Consider the following 18,539-nt stretch of genomic DNA (forward strand, 5'->3'; position numbering starts at 1 on the left):
GGAAAAAATATCAATAACCTCAAATATGCAGATGACACCACTCTTATGGCAGAAAGTGAAGAGGAACTAAAGAGCCTCTTGATAAAAGTGGAAAAGCAGAGTGAAAAAGTTGGCTTCAAATTCAACATTCAAAAAACTAAGATCGTGGCATTCTGTCCCATCACTTCATGGCAAATAAATGGGGAAACAATGGAAACAGTGACAGACTTTATTTTCTTGGGCTTCAAAATCTTGGCAGATGGTGACTGCAGCCATGAAATTAAAAGACGCTTGCTCCTTGGAAGAGAAGCTATGACCAACCTAGACAGCATATTAAAAAGCAAAGACATTACTTTGCCAACAAAGGTCTGTCTAGTCAAAGCTACGGTTTTTCCAGTAGTCATGTATAGATGTGAGAGCTGGGCCACAAAGAAAGCTCAGCAGCGAAGAATTGGTGCTTTTGAACTGTGGTGTTAGAGAAGACTCTTGAGAGTCCCTTGGACTGCAAGGAGATCCAACCAGCTCATCCTAAAGGATATCAGTCCTGAATATTCATTAGAAGAACTGCTGCTGAAGCTGAAGCTCCAATACTTTGGCCACCTCATGCGAAGAACTGACTCATTGGAAAAGACTCTGATGCTGGGAAAAATTGAAGGCAGGAGTAGACGGTTACAACAGAGGATGAGATGGTTGGACAGCATCACTGACTCAATGGACATGAGCTTGAGTAAACTCTGGGAGTTGGTGATGGACAGGGAGGCCTGGTGTGCTGCGGTTCATGGGGTCGCAAAGAGTTGGACACAACTGAGTGACTGAACTGAACAGCTGAGATCACTTAAAGTACTTATATGCATCATGACATACTCAGCTGGTCATAGGCACCTGTAAGAGCTTCACCATGAAAGCCCTGGTTGCTTCTTCATGAGGACCACATTGCAGCAACATCATGGTCATGTTATATGAGGTTATGTTATGGCTCCATTTTACCTACATTATGGTTACAGCTGCTGCATCAGCCAGGAGAGAGGCTGTGTCATGGCTGCCATGCCAGCCAGGAAAGAATAAATGTGTCTGCAGTTTCTATGACTCCTCGCATCTCCTTCCAGCTTCTTAGCTCATGCCTTGCCTACCCTGGGTTTAGTGAACAGTGTGAACAGTGAGACAACTGATGTCATGAATAGGATCAGCAAGACACCCTCCTCCAGGCGATCTTGCCAACCCAGGAAACAAACCCGAGTCTCTTGCTTCTCCTGCATTGCAGGCAGATTCTTTACCACTGAGCCACCAGGGAAGACCCCACACACACACTGGAGTGTTCTCAGGTCATGTGCAGATAATGGGAAGCTGAGTGGTGTAAGAGGACTGGGAGGGAGCATGGTTTGAGTGGCATATCCCCAGATTTATAGTCCTTTATTCCTAATGTCTATGATGATCAAAAGAATTCAAGTATGCATGAAAATAAACAATTTCTAATGAGAATAGGAATGTTTTACTTGAACCAAAATAAGTATTAGAGTCTGGGGGACAGACTCAGAAATAGCTCTGACTAACTGCTCCATTAAAGCATGGATTTCAGCACATTCTTATCCTCATCCAAACAAAGAACATACATCAACATAACAGGGCACATTCCTTCAAGGTTTCAAGAGACAGACTTAGTACATAGGGAGACTATAGGACCCTGGTGTCTGGGCAGGGAATCTTAGCTTTCAGGAGGCGTTAACATGAATGCCATAAAGGGAATTATTATCCTTGTCTTCAAAACAGATGCTCTCTACTTCAGTGGTTAAAGAAGATGTGCTGTGAGGGACTGACAGGCTGTCTTAGTTCACACACAGTTCAGACTGAACCATGTATAAGACAAATTGAATTCCCCATACCTCAATATGTGAACATTTTCTCTATCACAAGCAGATAAAAATCCTAGAACTATATGATCCAGCAATTCTACTCCTGAGGCTATATCCAAGAGAATTGAAGACACACTCTGGAAGAGATATTTTTACACTCCTGTTCATAGCAGCATTTTTCACAATAAATAAAGCATGAAAGCAACCCAAGCGCTCATTGATCAAAAAAAAAATGGAAAAGCCAATGTGGTATGTGCCCACAATAGAGTATTCTTCAGCATTAAAAAAAGAAGAGGATTCTAATACATGCTACAACATGCATGAACCTAGTAAACATTCTACCAAGTAAAATAAACCTTCCAGGAAAGGACAAATATTGATTGATTCTACTGAAATGAAGTCCCTGGAGTGGTCAGAATCATAAAGACAGAAAGTAGAATGGTAATTACCAGAAACTGGGAAAGGAGAAAGGGGGGTTGTTGTTGAATGGGTAGAATTTCAGTTTTGCCAGAAGAAAAAGTCCTGGTTTGCACAAAAAGTGAATGTATTTAACTTGACTGAAAAGTGAAAGTCTCTCAGTCATGTCTGACTCTCTGCTATCCCATGGACTGTATAGTCCATGGAATTCTCCAGGCCAGAATACTGGAGTGGGTAGCTATTCCCTTCTCCAGGGAATCTTCCCAACCCAGGGATTGAACCCAGGTCTCCTGCATTGAAGGCATATTCTTTACCAGCTGAGCCATCAGGGAAGCCCTACGTGATTGATCCACACACTTAAAATGATTAAACTAGTCAATTTTATATTATGTGTCTTTTAACACACACACACACACACATCATCATCATCATCATCATCATCATCATCTTGGAACCACCCCCTGAGGATAACCACAGAAGAGTCGGGGCTGATAGCCACACAGCAGATGCTCCCCGCCCACCCAGCCCCATCTCCACCCCAACAACCCAGGGGTAAGGACTGTCTTCTGTGCTCAGGACTCCCTGCTTCGGTTCTTGGAGATGTCTCAGCTCCAGCCCTGCATGGCTTAACCTCAGGATCGCTGACTGACCCAGTGCTCCAGGCTCTGCTTCAAGGATCCAGTAAGTCTCAGATCACCCTCTTCTGTAGGAGACTGGGCGCTGAGTTCACATTCTCCCAAAGAGACCTCTGCAACCCCAGAGTGCAGGGGTCAGCCCGGTTCCAGCCTGAGGGTGGAGAGCCCCATTTTCTCGATGAAAACAAGAGCTGGGACCTGTCTGTGTTTGTGTGAGAAGAGGTAGGATTTGGGAGGTTAGATCAAATCTGCAGGCTGTGACTGTTTTTTGACTGGTGCTCAAACAATAGTGAAGATTCCCCTTATACATGGTTTGTGATGTGAATACTGATGTTAGTCTCCTGTATACTGTTGACCCTCCATATCTGTGGGTTCCTCCTCTGTGGATACAGGGACGACATAAATGACTTGACAATCCTCAGGTTTTGGTGACTGTAGAGATGACTGTATGGTGATTTATACTAAGTTACCATGAGGTTTGCTACAACCCTCTGTGAAGCAACTCTGTGAGGTTGGCTTTATTATTTACCATGGCAGCAATTTAGGAAAACAGAAGTAAATACCACAGAGCATAAAATTTGCCATCTTAAAATATTTTAAGCATCCAGTTCAGTACTGTGGCACATTTTGATGCAACATGTTTTCTTCTCCTAAATCCTCTTACACTTCCAGTAACTTTGAAACATATTAAAAGTCTTCCCTGAGTTTAACAATCCAAAGCTCAGACACGGAAGACTTACTCAATGTGTCTTTTGACCAACTGCTCCTAATCACTCCATTGCTCTGTGGAATTGGACTCCCAGGGCCAGTGGCGGATGGATCTTCTTGATGGCTTTGTGTCTTATTGCCGAGGACCAGCCCCGGCTGATCCAGGGTATTCGAAGGGGAGACGGCGTCGGCGACCTATTCAAATGGTAATTAGAGATATAAAGAGTAATAGAATGAGGATAGCTCAGTAGGAAAATTCAGTGGAGAAAAGAGGCTGAGTAGCTTGGTTTACGCGGAAAATCAATATAACCCGTGACACCAGGTTAGCTCTGACCACGGAGGCCGCAGGCGCCCTCTCGAATAGCGGAAGGTGCCCCACCTTAGACACCTTCTCGAGTGGGTCTTAGAAGCCCAGGCAAATAAGTGGTCGCAGAGGATATCCACGCTCCAGATGGAGACTTCAGCCGGAAGTTAAAGGAAAGAATGACATGGGGAGACCAAGCATTGGTGAGCAAGGCCCGTAGCTTTATTTTTAACAGGGGCTTTTGTACCCTAAGTTACACATAGAGGATAATAGGGGATGCAAAGTCAGCAGTCTTTGATTCTTATCAAAAACCAGGGTTTCTTTCCTGCAAATTTATCGTATACAAATGGTTTAGGTGATTTACATCATTTTCTGGCCAGAAGGCCTACTAACATTTTATGACTTTTGACAAGAACTTATCAACAAAGACTTATTTTCTCTAAGAGTAATTATTTTAAGGTTTGGCACCATCTTCCAAAGATAAAATTGCATTCCTATAGGGCGGATGTGTAATGGGTTTACAACAAAGGAAAGAATTTATTACCTTAAGGGTCTAAAGTTACTAACACCAAGGCCACTACTTATTTTTTCTATATACCAACTATTAATTAATACATATTCAAGGATACAATTCAGGGGATGTGAAAACTTGGCAACAAGCATTGACTCATCAATGAAATCCTTTACTAGTTTATTCTGACAGTTTTTAACTCTCTGAGAGGCTCTAAGCTATTTGAATATCTTAAGCTTCCCGTGCCTCTGGAGGCTAGGAGACTGTAAACAATCATATGCATAGCTGCAGGAGTCTGGGTAAACTTGTCAGGCGAGTTAGAGAGCCATCTGAGGGGTTTGGATTTAAACACTCCTAATTGCCCAGGAACTTTATTAATTGGAGCTGTAAGTTAACTCTTTGACAGAGAGAGCGAGATGGTGGTAGGGGACAGCCCCCAGTAAAGTCAGAGGTGAGAGCACAAAGCAATAAAGTAGGCAGACTCTGGTTTTTTGGGGGAAAATGCTCGAGAATATCCGGGCGGACTCCTGAGGCTCGATCCCGCCTTTGCGTATGCCGAGCCTCCTTCCTCATGACCTTTGTCACGAGTGGAATGCCTCACCGGCTCCCGGCATCTTATTTTCTCAGCAGATTGTAACCTGTCAGCTATGTCTAGGATGCTGCATCAGTATGTTCGCCAATTTAGTCAGAAGCTGGTCCACAGGCGGCCGCTGGAGGTCGGAGCAGAGTCTGAGAGTCCCGAAGCTCATCTGAACACCCTCGACCTGGTGGCCTTGGGTGTGGGCAGAACCCTGGGAGCTGGCGTGTACATCCTGGTTGGTGCAGTGGCCAAAGTGAGAGCTGGACCAGCGACTGTCATCTGCTTCCTGATGGCTGGCCTGTCCTGTGTGTTGTCTGGGCTCTGCTATGCAGAGTTTGGGGCCCGGGTACCAGGCTCCAGTTCTGCATATCTCTACAGCTACATTACCATGGGACAACTCTGCGCCTTCATCACTGGCTGGAACCTCATCCTGTCCTTGGTCATCGGTGAGTGGATGGATTGGAGGACAGTGTGGGGCTTAAGATCAGGTTCTAGGAGGTGGGGTTTAGGTCTTCACTCTTTCATGAGAATTTGATTATCCACCTTTAGGGGGAAGTGGATAATTGTGGCAGGAAAACTCCACAACTTCATTGTTCTCAGCTCTCCCCTGCTTTCCTTAACTGATGGACCAAGAGCCCACAAGGAAAGGGGACTCTAGGCAGTGGCCAAGAGGGAGGCATGACCCACGGGCTCATCCCCTCACCATACTGAAGTCTCTGCTCAACTGTTTCTTTCATGGAATTTTCTTTTACATCTGATTTAATATTTCAATCCACACCTTCCAGCCCTCCTGGTTCCAACTTCCTATTATGTTTTCTTACATAACATTAATCTCCTCCTAGCATATTAAATAGTTGATTTATTTTGTGAATCATCTGGGTCTTCCCATGCCAACTCATGAAAAGAAACTCTTTGAGGTCACGTATTTTGTTTGAGTTCCTCCAAAACAAAATATAGCCCATGGCCCATACTAGGAATTGGCTTATGTTTGTCAGTGAATGTTCCTTCTTCTGCCACTGCAGGCACCGCCTGTATAGCCCGGGGCTGGAGCTCCGCCTTGGACAGCCTGACTGGGAACCACATCTCTCAGGGGTTACAGGGAACTCTCTCTCTGCATGTGCCTTACTTCCTGCCCACCTATGCAGACTTTGTCGCCCTGAGCCTGGTGTTGCTGCTCACAGGTGAGAGGGGATGATGGGATGGGAAAAGTCTGGTGCAGAGCAGAAGCTGAGGTGAGAAAGGCTTGGGGTGGCAAAATGATGGAGAATGAGGACTGGAAAATAGGGTCTGTGATATGAAAGACAAGAAGGCAAGACATTCCCATTGTTGGTACCTCTGACAGTTGGGGCTTGATCATTCATAGGTGTGGGGGTGTGCAATTTGGGTTTTTTAGAAAAACTCATCATTCATTGGATGTTGAGTAGCAACTCTGAACTTTACTCACTAGATACCAGTGACACACACCTCCTAAACTGTGAAAATCATGATGTCCCCAGACATTGTCAAATGTCACTTGGCATACAAAGTCAACCCCAGCTGAAAATCATTTATTGAGATCTTATTGAGAGTGGAACTATAAAGAAGGCTAAGTGCTGAAGAATTGATGCTTTTGAACTGTGGTGTTGGAGAAGACACTTGAGAGTCCCTTGGACTGCAAGGAGATCTAACCAGTCCATCCTAAAGGAGATAAGTCCTGGGTGTTCACTGGAGGACTGATGTTGAAGCTGAAACTCCAATACTTTGGCCACCTGATGTGAAGAGCTGACTCATTTGAAAAGACCCTGATGCTGGGAAAGATTGAAGGTGGGAGGAGAAGGGGACGACAGAGGATGAGATGGTTGGATAGCATCACCGACTCAATGGACATGAGTTTGGGTAAACTCTGGGAGTTGGTGATGGACAGGGAGGCCTGGCATGCTGTGGTTCATGGGGTCGCAAAGAGTTGGACACGACTGAGTGACTGAACTGAACTGATTGAGACCTTACAAAGATGTATTTTTAATTGAGAAGACAATAACATAGCATAAATTAAACAAACTATTTTCCCCAGCTTTATTTAGCTATAAATGCAACACTGTACAAATTTAAGCTGATGTTTGGTAGATTTGGATTTAACATGACAATTTGGTAGAGGTATATGTTGTGAGATGATTGTCACAGTAAGAAATTAATGACCTTAAAATGTACAGGTCAGTGGGACTTAGTACACTCACAATGTTAGGTAACAGTCACCTTCACCTGGTTCCAAATATGTTTGTCACCCGGAAAGGAAACACCGTACCCACTGAGCAGTCACTGTCCATTCGCCCACCACCACCACTAACTCCATAACCCCTGACAACCACTAGTCTGCTTTCGGTGACTATGGATTTAGCTGTTTTGGATGTCTCGTATTCCATCTTTCCCACAGGAGTACTGGTCCTGGGAGCTCGTGAGTCGACCCTGGTTAACAAAGTGTTCACAGTCATCAACATTTTGGTTCTCAGCTTTATCATCCTCTCTGGCTTCATTAAAGGAGACCTGCACAATTGGGAGCTCACAGAACAGGACTACAAACTGAACGCATCTGGATCCACTGACATTTATAGTTTGGAACGGTGCTCTTGGCCATAGCAATGCTTGGGGGAGGTGGTGCAGAGCCAGAAATATGAAGACTAAAAGACCAGGGCTTCCCTGGCGGCTCAGTGGTAAAGAATCTGCCTGCCAATGCCAGAGACCTGAGTTCGATCCCTGGGTTGGGAAGATCCCCTAGAGAAGGAAATGGCAACCCACTCTGGTATTCTTGCCTGGGGTATCCTATGGACAGAGGAGCTTAGAGGGCTACAGTCCAGGAGGGTGCAAAAGAGTAGGACATGACTTAGTGACAAAACAACAGCAACAAAGAGACCTGGGCTGATGGATCCAAGTGATGAGGGTCCAGGATTCGTGGTATTAAGGGAGGAGTCCAGTAGAGATGGCTCAACACATCTCACCCATGTCCTTCCTCATTCCTTCTCTCATCATAGCTTGGACCCTCTGGGTTCTGGAGGGTTCATGCCCTTTGGCTTTGAAGGAATTCTCCATGGGGCAGCAACATGTTTCTACGCATTTCTTGGTTTTGATTCCATTGCCATGAGAGGTAACGTGGTCACGGTGTGTCCCATCAGAGGGTTGGGCACAGTTTGGGCTTCTCTTGGGTGTAGGGGTTGGTAGTAGGTTAGCCTGTTCTTGAAGATTCAAGAGGGAATTTGATTTTGTGCTTTCATCCCAGTATGTTTTCCTGACTCAGCATTTCCGCCCTTCCTGCAGGGGAAGAAGCCCTAAATCCTCAGCATTCCATCCCCTTCAGCATCATGATTTCTCTCTTCATCTGCTTTTTGGCATATTTTGGAGTCTCAGCGGCACTCACCCTCATGGTACCCTACTACCAGATTCAGCCCAAGAGTCCTTTGCCGCAGGCTTTTCTCCATGTAGGGTGGGGCCCTGCCAGATATGTGGTGGCTGTTGGCACCCTCTGTGCTCTTACATCCAGGTCAGTGTTGTGGTTTTCTACCCATCTACTGTCAGATGCTCAGGTATCCCAGCCCTTGGGATTGAGAGACAAGAGAGAAAGACATCTTACCCCATGTAGACCAGGGAGAGGATGCCCTGGCCTCTCCTGCTTCTCCATGTCCTCTCACATGTCCCCATTTCCTCTCCCAGCCTCCTGGGTACCATGTTCACCATGCCTCGGTTGATCTACGCAATGGCAAAGGATGGGCTCCTTTTCCAGGGACTTGCCTGGATCTATGATCGCACAGGCACCCCCGTCATGGCCATCGTGGCTTCTGGAAACATTGCAGGTGAATAAAAAGAATCTACTCCTTCTCTGAATCAACTTCCCAAACTTGCAGCAGTTACTCACTCTCTCCCTTCCCCACCTTGTCTATGCCATCACTCCAGGGGTCATGGCATTACTCTTCGAGTTCATGGATCTTGTGGATCTTGTATCTGTTGGGACCCTGCTTGCTTATTCCCTGGTGATTTTTTCTGTGCTTGTCCTCAGGTGAGACCCCACTACACCTTGACTGGGGGCTTTGGGCTCTTGGAGATTGATGGGGAGGTAATTATCTTCTGCCTTCCTGCTGCTTTTTAAATGTCCTGGTCCACTTAGCTGGGAATAGATAGATTAGATTGTCCAATGTTGGATGAGTAGGAGCTGCTGTTATTATTGCTGTAATACCTCTAATTCAGATACCAGCCATATCAGATCTTAAGCAAGAAGGAGAAAACAGAAGACAAAATTGAGATGAAGTCTGAAATTGAAGGAAGTCCTTTGGACTCTGGACCTGAAGCAGGAACCTCAAACATTCTAAAGAGTCTGTGGTTCCCTCCCAGCACCATCCCCACCCGGAAATCTGGGCAGATTGTCTATGGATGTGCCTCCCTGATTGGTGAGCAGTGGGATTTCTTTTTGATGGCATTCTCATATTGGCAGGGTAGGGTGGAAATGTATCTTTTTCATTGATGAGGACACTTATCATGGCCCTTCCTGCTGTGGGCAGCCGGGGGAGGGGTGTGACCCCAGGTCCTGACATCTTTGTCTTCTGAGTCCAGCCTGTTCTCCTCCTCCTTGACCCTTGCAGTTCTCCTGCTGACCATCCTGAGCCTGCTCCTGGCCCAGTGGTCCAGCCAGGTGTTCTCTGGAGACCCCGGGCTCACAACAGTGGCTGTGCTGCTGCTGCTGCTCATCACTGGGGTCACGGTCATCATCTGGAGGCAGCCCCAGGACCCCACTTATCTTTATTTTAAGGTAGGTGATCTTATGTGCCCAAAATGTCCACCTTTAGTTTATGAAGTCTGCATGCTTTGAGGTCTAAACATCCTTTGCTGGACCAGGGAAGAAGGGGAGTTACTGAAACCATTGGACTCTTCCCTGATCCACACTCAGTGCTTTACAAATCCAATCTAAGAGGCACTGAACACATCCCCAGTAATAATGGAATCTCCCATCCACATGGAGTAGTGTCTCCCTTTCAGATGTCTGGGGTGTGTTCAGGGATGAACTGACTCTGCCCCACAGGTCCCTGCTCTGCCTGTCCTCCCACTGGTCAGCATCTTCGTGAACATTTACCTGATGATGCAGACGACCTCTGGGACCTGGGCCTTATTTGGCATCTGGGCAGCAATTGGTAAGAGGCTTCCTTGGAAAATAGGACCCCTTGAGTGACTGAACCTAATCCTTTTCCTACCACCTCTCCCTAAACTGTCAGATGCTATGACAGGAGGCCTATTGGGCACTTATAAGGGGGGAGAGCACCTAAATTCCCTTCCTATCATCTCATTTCCCTACTAGGATCTGTCATATACTTTGGATATGGGATCCGACACAGCCTGGAGGAGAACAATGAGCAACAGCCACCAGCCTCCACCTCCCAGACTCTTGACAAAAACATCCTTGGTGCTGGGTCATCTTAACCGCAGGAAGTAGATGCTGTATGGAATCCCTCCATGCACTGAAGGATCTGCTGGTTCAAGGACACTCTGAGCCTCTACGGAGTATGAGTGTGGGATGCATTTACAGCCATGAATTTTTTGCCAACAGACAAAGCGACTTTAAATACTGCACATTTTTTGGCTGCAGAGCATAGCTTGTGGGCGCTTAGTTCCCCGACCAGAGAATGAACCCCAGGGCCACAGGACTGATATCACCAAGTCCTAACCACTGGACCTCTAGGGAATTCCTAAAGTCTTACAATTTTTATGTAAGTTTTTTAAAATATCATATGTATACAGAAAAATGCATGCTTCATAAGTGTGCAGCAAGATACATTTTCACCAGGAAATTATCACAATGTAATCAGCAACCAGAGGAAGAAATAAAAATACTAACCTGCACATAGGAAACAACTACTCAGCCATTAAAAAAGACCTAAAGTCTCCACCACAGCGTAGGCCACTCCATTACATCTTGTGTGGTTGGCTTTAAAAAAAAATTTTTAAGTATTTTACATCAACTATTTCAATTTTTTATATGTTAATCTAACAGTCCACCACTTCATCTAAGCTCCATTATGAAGGTGTATGCCCAGTGTTTCAGCATGTGGGTCACTTGATGCAGGTCAGAATCTAGTCAGCCCTTCAGCAGTACCCCCATCCCTGCTTCACCCTCCACTTCCTGTTCCAGGTTTTCTTTCATGAGGAGCAGAGCTCCTGACCTCCTAGATCAAGTGTCATTTCTCTGCCTATGTCCTCAGCTCTCCCAGCAAACGGAGCTCCTTGAAGAAGGGGACCAAGTCATATCCCTTTTATCCTCTTTGTGCAAGGCTGGATGCAGGCATGACGCTTGTTAAATGCTTTCGTTGCTTGAATTCACATCGGAGATGGTAAGCTCCCCTTCCCCTTGTTGGGGTCCAGCTGGGGTTGGGGTCCCCCCACATTGGAGTGTCTCAGATCATGTGAAGACTGTGGGGAGTCAAGTAGTATAAAAGAGACTAGGTGAGATCAGGGTTTAAGTGGGTTCCCCAGATTTATAGCCCTATTTTCCCAGAGTCCTTGATGATCATATGAATTCAAGTGTTTGTGAAAATAATCAATATAACAGGAATAAGCAAGAGTTTTATTTGAGCCAAAATGAGGACTATAGTCTGGGAGACAGACTCTCAGATAGCTCTGGGGAATTGTTCCACTGAAGCACAGTTTCCAGCATCATCTTATACTTCATCCAAACAAAGAACACACATCAACCTGACAGGGTGTATTACATCAAGATTTCCAAAGAGACAGACTGAGTACATAGACAGTGAGGCAACGAACTGTATGCTGATGGCTGGGAAGGGAACCTTATCTTCCAGGGAGTGTTAACGTGGACGCCATGAGAAGGGAGTTATTCATTCTTATCTTCAAAACAGATGTTCTTTACCTCAGTGGTTAAAGAAGATGAGCTGTGAGGGTCTGACAGGCTGTTTTAATTCACACAAAGTTCCCGCTGAACCATGCATAAGTCAAATTGACTTCCTCGTATTTCAATATGTCAACATTTTCTCCATCACAAGCAGGTAAAAATCTTAGATCCACATGATCCAGCAATTCTACCTTGGAGGGTGTACTCAGAAAAATTGAAACCACACTCTGGAAGAGGCATTTGTGCATCCATGTTCATAGCAGCATTTCTCACAATAAAACATGGAAGAAAACCAAGTGCCCATTGATCAAAGCATGGCTAAGCCCATGTGGTACGTGCCCACAATAGAGTGTTATTAGCGTTAAAAAGGAAGGGGATTCTAACACATGCTACAACGTGGATCCTAGCGGACATTCTTCTAAGTAAAATAAGCCTGTCCAGAAAGGACATATACTGTCTCATTCCACTGAAATGAAGAACCTGGAGCTGTCAGAGTCATAGCGACAGAAAGTAGAAGAGTGACTGCCAGAAACTGGGAATGGAGAAAGGAGGGAATTTTGTTGAATCGGTACAGAGTTTCAATTTTGCTGAATGGAAAAAGTCCTGGAGTTCGGTTGCACAAAAAGTGAATGTATTTAATGTGACTGAACTGCACACTTAAAATGATTAAACTAGTCAGTTTTATGTTATGTGTATTTTACCACACACACAAAATTTTGGAACCTCCCCTGAGTGTAACCACAGAGGAGTCAAGCTGATAGCAACTCTGCAGATGCTCCCCACCCATCCAGCCCCATCTCCACCCCAACAACCCAGGGGTTCAGGACTGTCTTCTGTGCTCAGGACTCCCCATTTTGGTTCTTGGAGGTGCCTCAGCTCCTACCCTGCATGGATAAACTCGGCCTCCCTGATTGACCCAGTGCTCCAGGCTCTGCTCCAAGGATCCAATAAGTCTTGGGTCATGCTCTCCTGGAGGAGACTGGACGCTGAGTTCACATCCTCCCAAAGAGACCTATGCAACCCCAGAGTGCAGGGGGTCAGCCCGGCCCCTGACTGAGGGTGGAGAGACCCGTTTTCCAGATGAAAGCAGGAGCTGGGAGCTGTGTATGTTTGTGTTGAGGGGAAACAGGTTAGGTGTGGGAGATGGGATCAAATCTGGATGCTCTTTTTTTGTCTGGAGTTCAAACAATATCAAAGATTGCCCACATAGAGGATTTATGATATGCGGGCCACTTCATTTCAGTCTCCTGTCAGCACCCCATAATTGGAGGCTCCTCCTCCTTGAATATGGAAGAGACCATCAGGGACTTGAGAACCTGTGGATTTTGGTACCCATGGAGGAGGCCGTCATGGTGATTTATATTAAACCACCTTGCAATACATTATACCCAGCAACTCTGTGAAGCTCGCTCTATTATTTATCATTGGCAGCAATTTTGTTAAATGGTTGTTAAAATACACATGACAAAATTTACTACCTTAACCGTTTCAGAGTTTTCAGTAAATCGTATTTACATTGTCGAGCAACCAACCTCTAGAAAACTTTTCATCTTATAAAACTGAAACTGTGTCCCCATTTGGCAATTACTTCCCATTCTCCTCTTCACCAAAGCCCCAGACCAACTACCACTCTACTTTCTGTCTCTACGAATTTGACTACTCTGGGTACTTCATAGAAGTGGTATCATATAATATTTGTGTGTGTGTGTGTGACTGTCTTATGTCACTTACCATAATGTCCTCAAGACTCCTCAGTGTTGTAGCTTGAGTCAGAATTCCCAATCACTTCTTTTAAGGCTGCACAATATTCCGCTGTACATACAGACCACACTCCTTCGTGGATGAACACTTGGTTTGCTTCCGTCTTTCAGCTATGGGGAACAATGCTGCTATGAACATATGTGTACAAATATTGTACACTGTTTTGAAATACTATTTCCATTTGTTTTGGGTATACATCCATAGAGGGAATGCTCGATAATTGCTGTGTCCAGCACAACGGGTGAGAAAGACCCGAGTAATGAAAAGATAGACACGTATAATTTGGCAAGCGGGGAGTCAGGGGCCCTGCTGCTCTCCATGGCAGGAAGACAAAATGACTCCTTTCAGCCCGCACTTTTATTGGCAGAAGTCCCGTGAGAGCACTTGGAAACAGCTATACTGGGGAGTTTGATCAGTGCACCATAAAGGGGGAGGCAAGTTAAGGCCCTGCTGTTGATCAGGAACATCTTGGTTTGTTTCCATGGAAACGGAGGCAGGGGCAGGCAGTGAAGCGGAGCAGAGAGTATGTCCCTTCGGCTCACTCACTAGGACAATCACAGGGTGCAATATGCTGCACCCTCCAGTCATGGGGCAGGTTCTGGTCTCTGCTCCGCCAGGCTGCAACATCACCCCCTTTTTGTCTTGACTGCAGGGCCATCGTGGTCAATAACGATGAGTCTCAGGGGACTATCTCCTTGATCTGAGGCTGAATCTGCAGACTATGAGAAGGAGTAAAGCACAAGCATTAGTACTCAGGTTCCCCGTAGACCTCCTCCGAAGCCTTTGATTACATTTAGTGGGTTATGTTTTTGGAAAGAATCTTCAATTTTAGTCAGAACTTCTGAGGCTGGGGTGGCCTGAAGGTGGGCTTGACTGGTTATGGTAACCTGTTCCTGGAGATGGGCGATGTCTAGTGACACATTGCTCCAAGCTCCTTGGAGGTGATTTTTTTTTTTAACCAAATCCCAGGTATGTGTAGTCATTATATTTAAGGGGAGTAACACAGTAGTGAGTAACATTCCAGTGGGAAACAAACTGTTGCTGGTTAAGTGTAGGCTCCGTATCTGTTCTCCCATCCCATCTCCCATAGCAGTGTGTTCTTAGTAGCAGCTAACTCAGATTCAAATCAGGTGTCAATTCTTAACTGAGTATTCCACACGTGGGAAGCATTTTGTACCTAGTCATTGACAAGGTGCTGTGTCTGCACGGTCGATACCAGGGCAGTGGTTGCAACAGCAGTAGCAGTCACTAGAACGACAAGGATATAATTCCTGCGATCAACATCCCCAAAAAGCATTTAAATGCAATGCACCAGGGAATCAAGTGTCTGGATAATTAAATGCACGCCGGGTATTGCCTCCCAAGGTTCGGTTAAGTTAACCAGAAGCCAGGCAGCGGGCATGCATTGAAGGACAAGTACAGAATTGCGCTGTATTACAGCATGATTTATGCAGTAATACAGTCTGCAAGATGTACGTGTCACATTCCATATATTATTTTCATTTTTAATGTAAGGATTCCCTACTAAGAACACTTGTGTGAAAGCCACATACAGTGACTCCTAAGGTCTGACTCTCAGTCACTGTAAGAGTGTAGTTATCCTTGTTTTTAGACTAATTGCTAGCAGAAATATGGACTGGATAGACGGGGAGAGCTACCTTTCAAATATGCATGTGTAAAGGACTCGATTTTTTTAGTAGGCTAATGCTAAGTCACTTCAGTCGTGTCCAACTCTGTGCGACCCCATAGACGGCAGCCCACCAGGCTCCCCTGTCCCTGGGATTCTCCAGGCAAGAACACTGGAGTGGGCTGCCATTTCCTTCTCCAATGCATGAAAGTGAAAAGGGAAAGTGAAGTCGCTCAGTCCTGTCCGACTCTTAGCGACCCCATGGATTGCAGCCTACCAGGCTCTTCCGTCCATGGGATTTTCCAAGCAAGAGTACTGGAATGGGGTGCCATTGCCTTCTCCATTTTTAGTATCAATATATTATATCTTAGGAGCAGCCTTCATGCTGAACAATGGGACCGGAATTTTGAATAAATGCTTATGTTTTACTTTGCACAGGCACAGACTGCCGTTTCAGGGCTATGCAGTTGCATCCAAGGGCTCGACTGTGAGGTCCTCAATCATAAAATGTAAGAATGGCAGCACGAATCTGATGAGGACGAGGGACCACACTGTCCTCCCAATGCAGCCCCTGTTCAGACGCATCCCATACTTTGTCTTCTAATGGGTGGATTCCCAGGACAGAGGCTACAGGTCATGTGGTCCTGCCCTTTATAATACTTCCAGCCAATATCGTGTATATTTGAGCTGTTTGATTATCACGTGTGGGCACAATATTTATCCAAGTTTGAGTATGGACATTAAGGCAATTGGAGCCACTGCCTACACAAAGTGGCAAGGAGGAGGTCAATCCAGAATAATTATACAAGGCTCCTTCTTGTACTAAATCTGGAGGTGCCCCATTAGGATCAGGGAACCAGTGGGAATCATTGGCCCAAATGGGGGGGGAAGGGTAAATCCAGGTTAAGGGTCTAGCTGATGGAGGGTTTGGAACACAAGTCCAAAACAAATCAGCATCTGTCCTAGTTACTGCCCGGGAGACCAATGCCACCATAGCCAGCAGCACGGTCTCGGGGGTCTTAAGTGTTTGTGCAGGAGCATCTATTCGCTCTTCTGACTGAGTCTCTTCAGTTGTCCCCAGGTCACAGGAGGTGCCTGATGAGTGCGTAGCCTCTGGACTTTCTGGGTCACCCATCGCCATGCTCACTGTGGGATCCCACATCTCCTGTGGTGCAAATCGGGGGTTCATGCACATGCTTGGTATCCAACAAGGGCCTTGATATGGTTGAGACACAAGCATATCCTCACCCCAGGTTGGTAGAGGGGGTCGGCCCTTCGCATGGACCACCTTCTGGCGCCTTCCACCAGACCTGTGGGTGTTGCACTGAAGGGGTATGTGAATGGTGTTTCTCACACAGGGTGGATTTTTGATCATCTGTTGTGAAAAATTTTAAGGTTAGGAGAGCCAGATGCAGACGTTCAGGTGGAGATTTCCCTGCTATTCCCCCTTTATGTTTTAAAAGTTGATTTTTAAGAAAATAATGTGCTCATTCAACAGTAGCCTGGTCAGTCAAGTTATATGGGATGCCTGTAGAGTAACTAATAGACTGCTGCTACTGCTGCTAAGTCGCTTCAGTCGTGTCCGACTCTGTGCGACCCCATAGACGGCAGCCCACCAGGCTCCCCCATCCCTGGGATTCTCCAGGCAAGAACACTGGAGTGGGTTGCCATTTCCTTCTCCAATGCATGAAAGTGAAAAGGGAAAGTGAAGTCGCTCAGTCCTGTCCGACTCTTAGCAACCCCATGGATTTCAGCCTACCAGGCTCCTCCGTCCATGGGATTTTCCAGGCAAGAGTACTGGAGTGGGGTGCCTTTGCCTTCTCCGACTAATAGACTAGAGAGAGCAAAAGGTTTTAAGAGCTTTATTTATATAAGCAAGCCTGTTGTTGGTTTTAAGTTTCTTTGGAATGCCCATATGAGCAAAAGCGGCTAATAAATGGCATTGGGCATGAATGGTGGTTTCACCAGGATGAGCAGAAGCCCAAAGCATGTGAGAATAAGTATCGCTAGAAATATGGAGGTAGCTAAGGCATCCAAACTCAGGAAAATGGGTCACATCCATCTGCCAGATTTTATCTGGAGTAAGCCCTCCGGGGTGAACTCCAGGCGGTGGAGGTTGATAAGCACTGACTTGCTGACAGGAAGGATAGGCTTGAATAATTTGTGTTGCTTGGGGTTTAGTAATGTTAAACTGATGTCTAAGGGACCGGGCAGATTGCTGAAGAAGTTGATGAGACTGGTAAACCTGCTTAAAAATGGGCATTGTTAAAAGATCAGCCTGAGAATTGCCAAGGGAGGGGAGAGTGAGCTTGACTACGTGTAATAAAGAAAGGAAGGAAAGGAAAGAAATGGGAACTAATGGCTTTTTGAGGTTGGAGAAAAAGGAATAATTCCTCAGAATTAACTTGTTTAATTTTTGTAGTCTCAATAGACTTGGTCATTCCAACAACATAGGCAGAGTCACTAACAATATTAATAGGGGTCTTATCTTTAGATACTGCTGCTGCTGCTAAGTCACTTCAGTTGTGTCCGACTCTGTGCAACCCCATAGACGGCAGCCCACCAGGCTCCCCCGTCCCTGGGATTCTCCAGGCAAGAACACTGGAGTGGGTTGCCATTTCCTTCTCCGATGCATGAAAGTGAAAAGTGAAAGTGAAGTCACTCAGTCGTGTCTGACTCTTCGAGACCCCATGGGCTGCAGCCCACCAGGCTCCTCCGTCCATGGGATTTTCCAGGCAAGAGTACTGGAGTGGGGTGCCATTGCCTTCTCCTCTTAAATACAAGTATTGTAATTACTGCTACTAGCTCCACCCGCTAAGCCGAGGTATGGGAAGTAACTAGAGTTTCTCGTTCGTCAGGACCAGTAATGTCTCCTTTGCCATTTTTGCCTGGAGAATCCCAGGGACGGGGAAGACTGGTGGGCTACCATCTATGGGGTCGCAGAGTCGGACATGACTGAAGTGACTTAGCAGCAGCCATTGCTAGAGCCATCTGTAGAGTAAGTAGGAGCACCTGGGATAGGTGTGGCCTTGGTGACTCTGGGCCACACAAAGGAAGTTAGGGAAATAAATTGTAATAATTTATGTGCAGGAGGGTGATTGTCTAAAATGCCCACAGAATCAGCAAGGGCAATCTGCCATGATAAGCAAGTTTACCCAAGTTGCTGTTGTTGAATTTTGTCAAATGGAACATGGAGAGTTTGAGGATTAAAGCCAGTCAACTGGTGAGTACATTTCCTTCCTTGCATAATTAAATTAGACCCGAGGGTAATGTATGTCAACAGGGTTTTGCCCTCCTGAGCATGT

At 45.9% G+C, this 18,539-nt stretch overlaps 1 protein-coding gene across 1 annotated transcript; it reads left to right on the plus strand.

Annotated features, from left to right (window-relative positions):
* Nucleotides 1-5,051: 5,051 nt before the first annotated feature.
* Nucleotides 5,052-10,420, plus strand: LOC109571843 (cationic amino acid transporter 3-like). Its single transcript, XM_070770256.1, has 11 exons — nt 5,052-5,430; nt 6,007-6,165; nt 7,395-7,581; nt 7,990-8,102; nt 8,273-8,495; nt 8,666-8,805; nt 8,906-9,008; nt 9,197-9,396; nt 9,589-9,755; nt 10,026-10,134; nt 10,299-10,420. The coding sequence occupies exons 1-11, from the start codon at nt 5,052-5,054 to the stop codon at nt 10,418-10,420; spliced, it is 1,902 nt and encodes a 633-aa protein (XP_070626357.1).
* Nucleotides 10,421-18,539: the final 8,119 nt, after the last annotated feature.

The sequence above is a fragment of the Bos indicus genome, chromosome 18, assembly GCF_029378745.1.
Source record: "Bos indicus isolate NIAB-ARS_2022 breed Sahiwal x Tharparkar chromosome 18, NIAB-ARS_B.indTharparkar_mat_pri_1.0, whole genome shotgun sequence".
Taxonomy (NCBI): Eukaryota; Metazoa; Chordata; class Mammalia; order Artiodactyla; family Bovidae; genus Bos; species Bos indicus.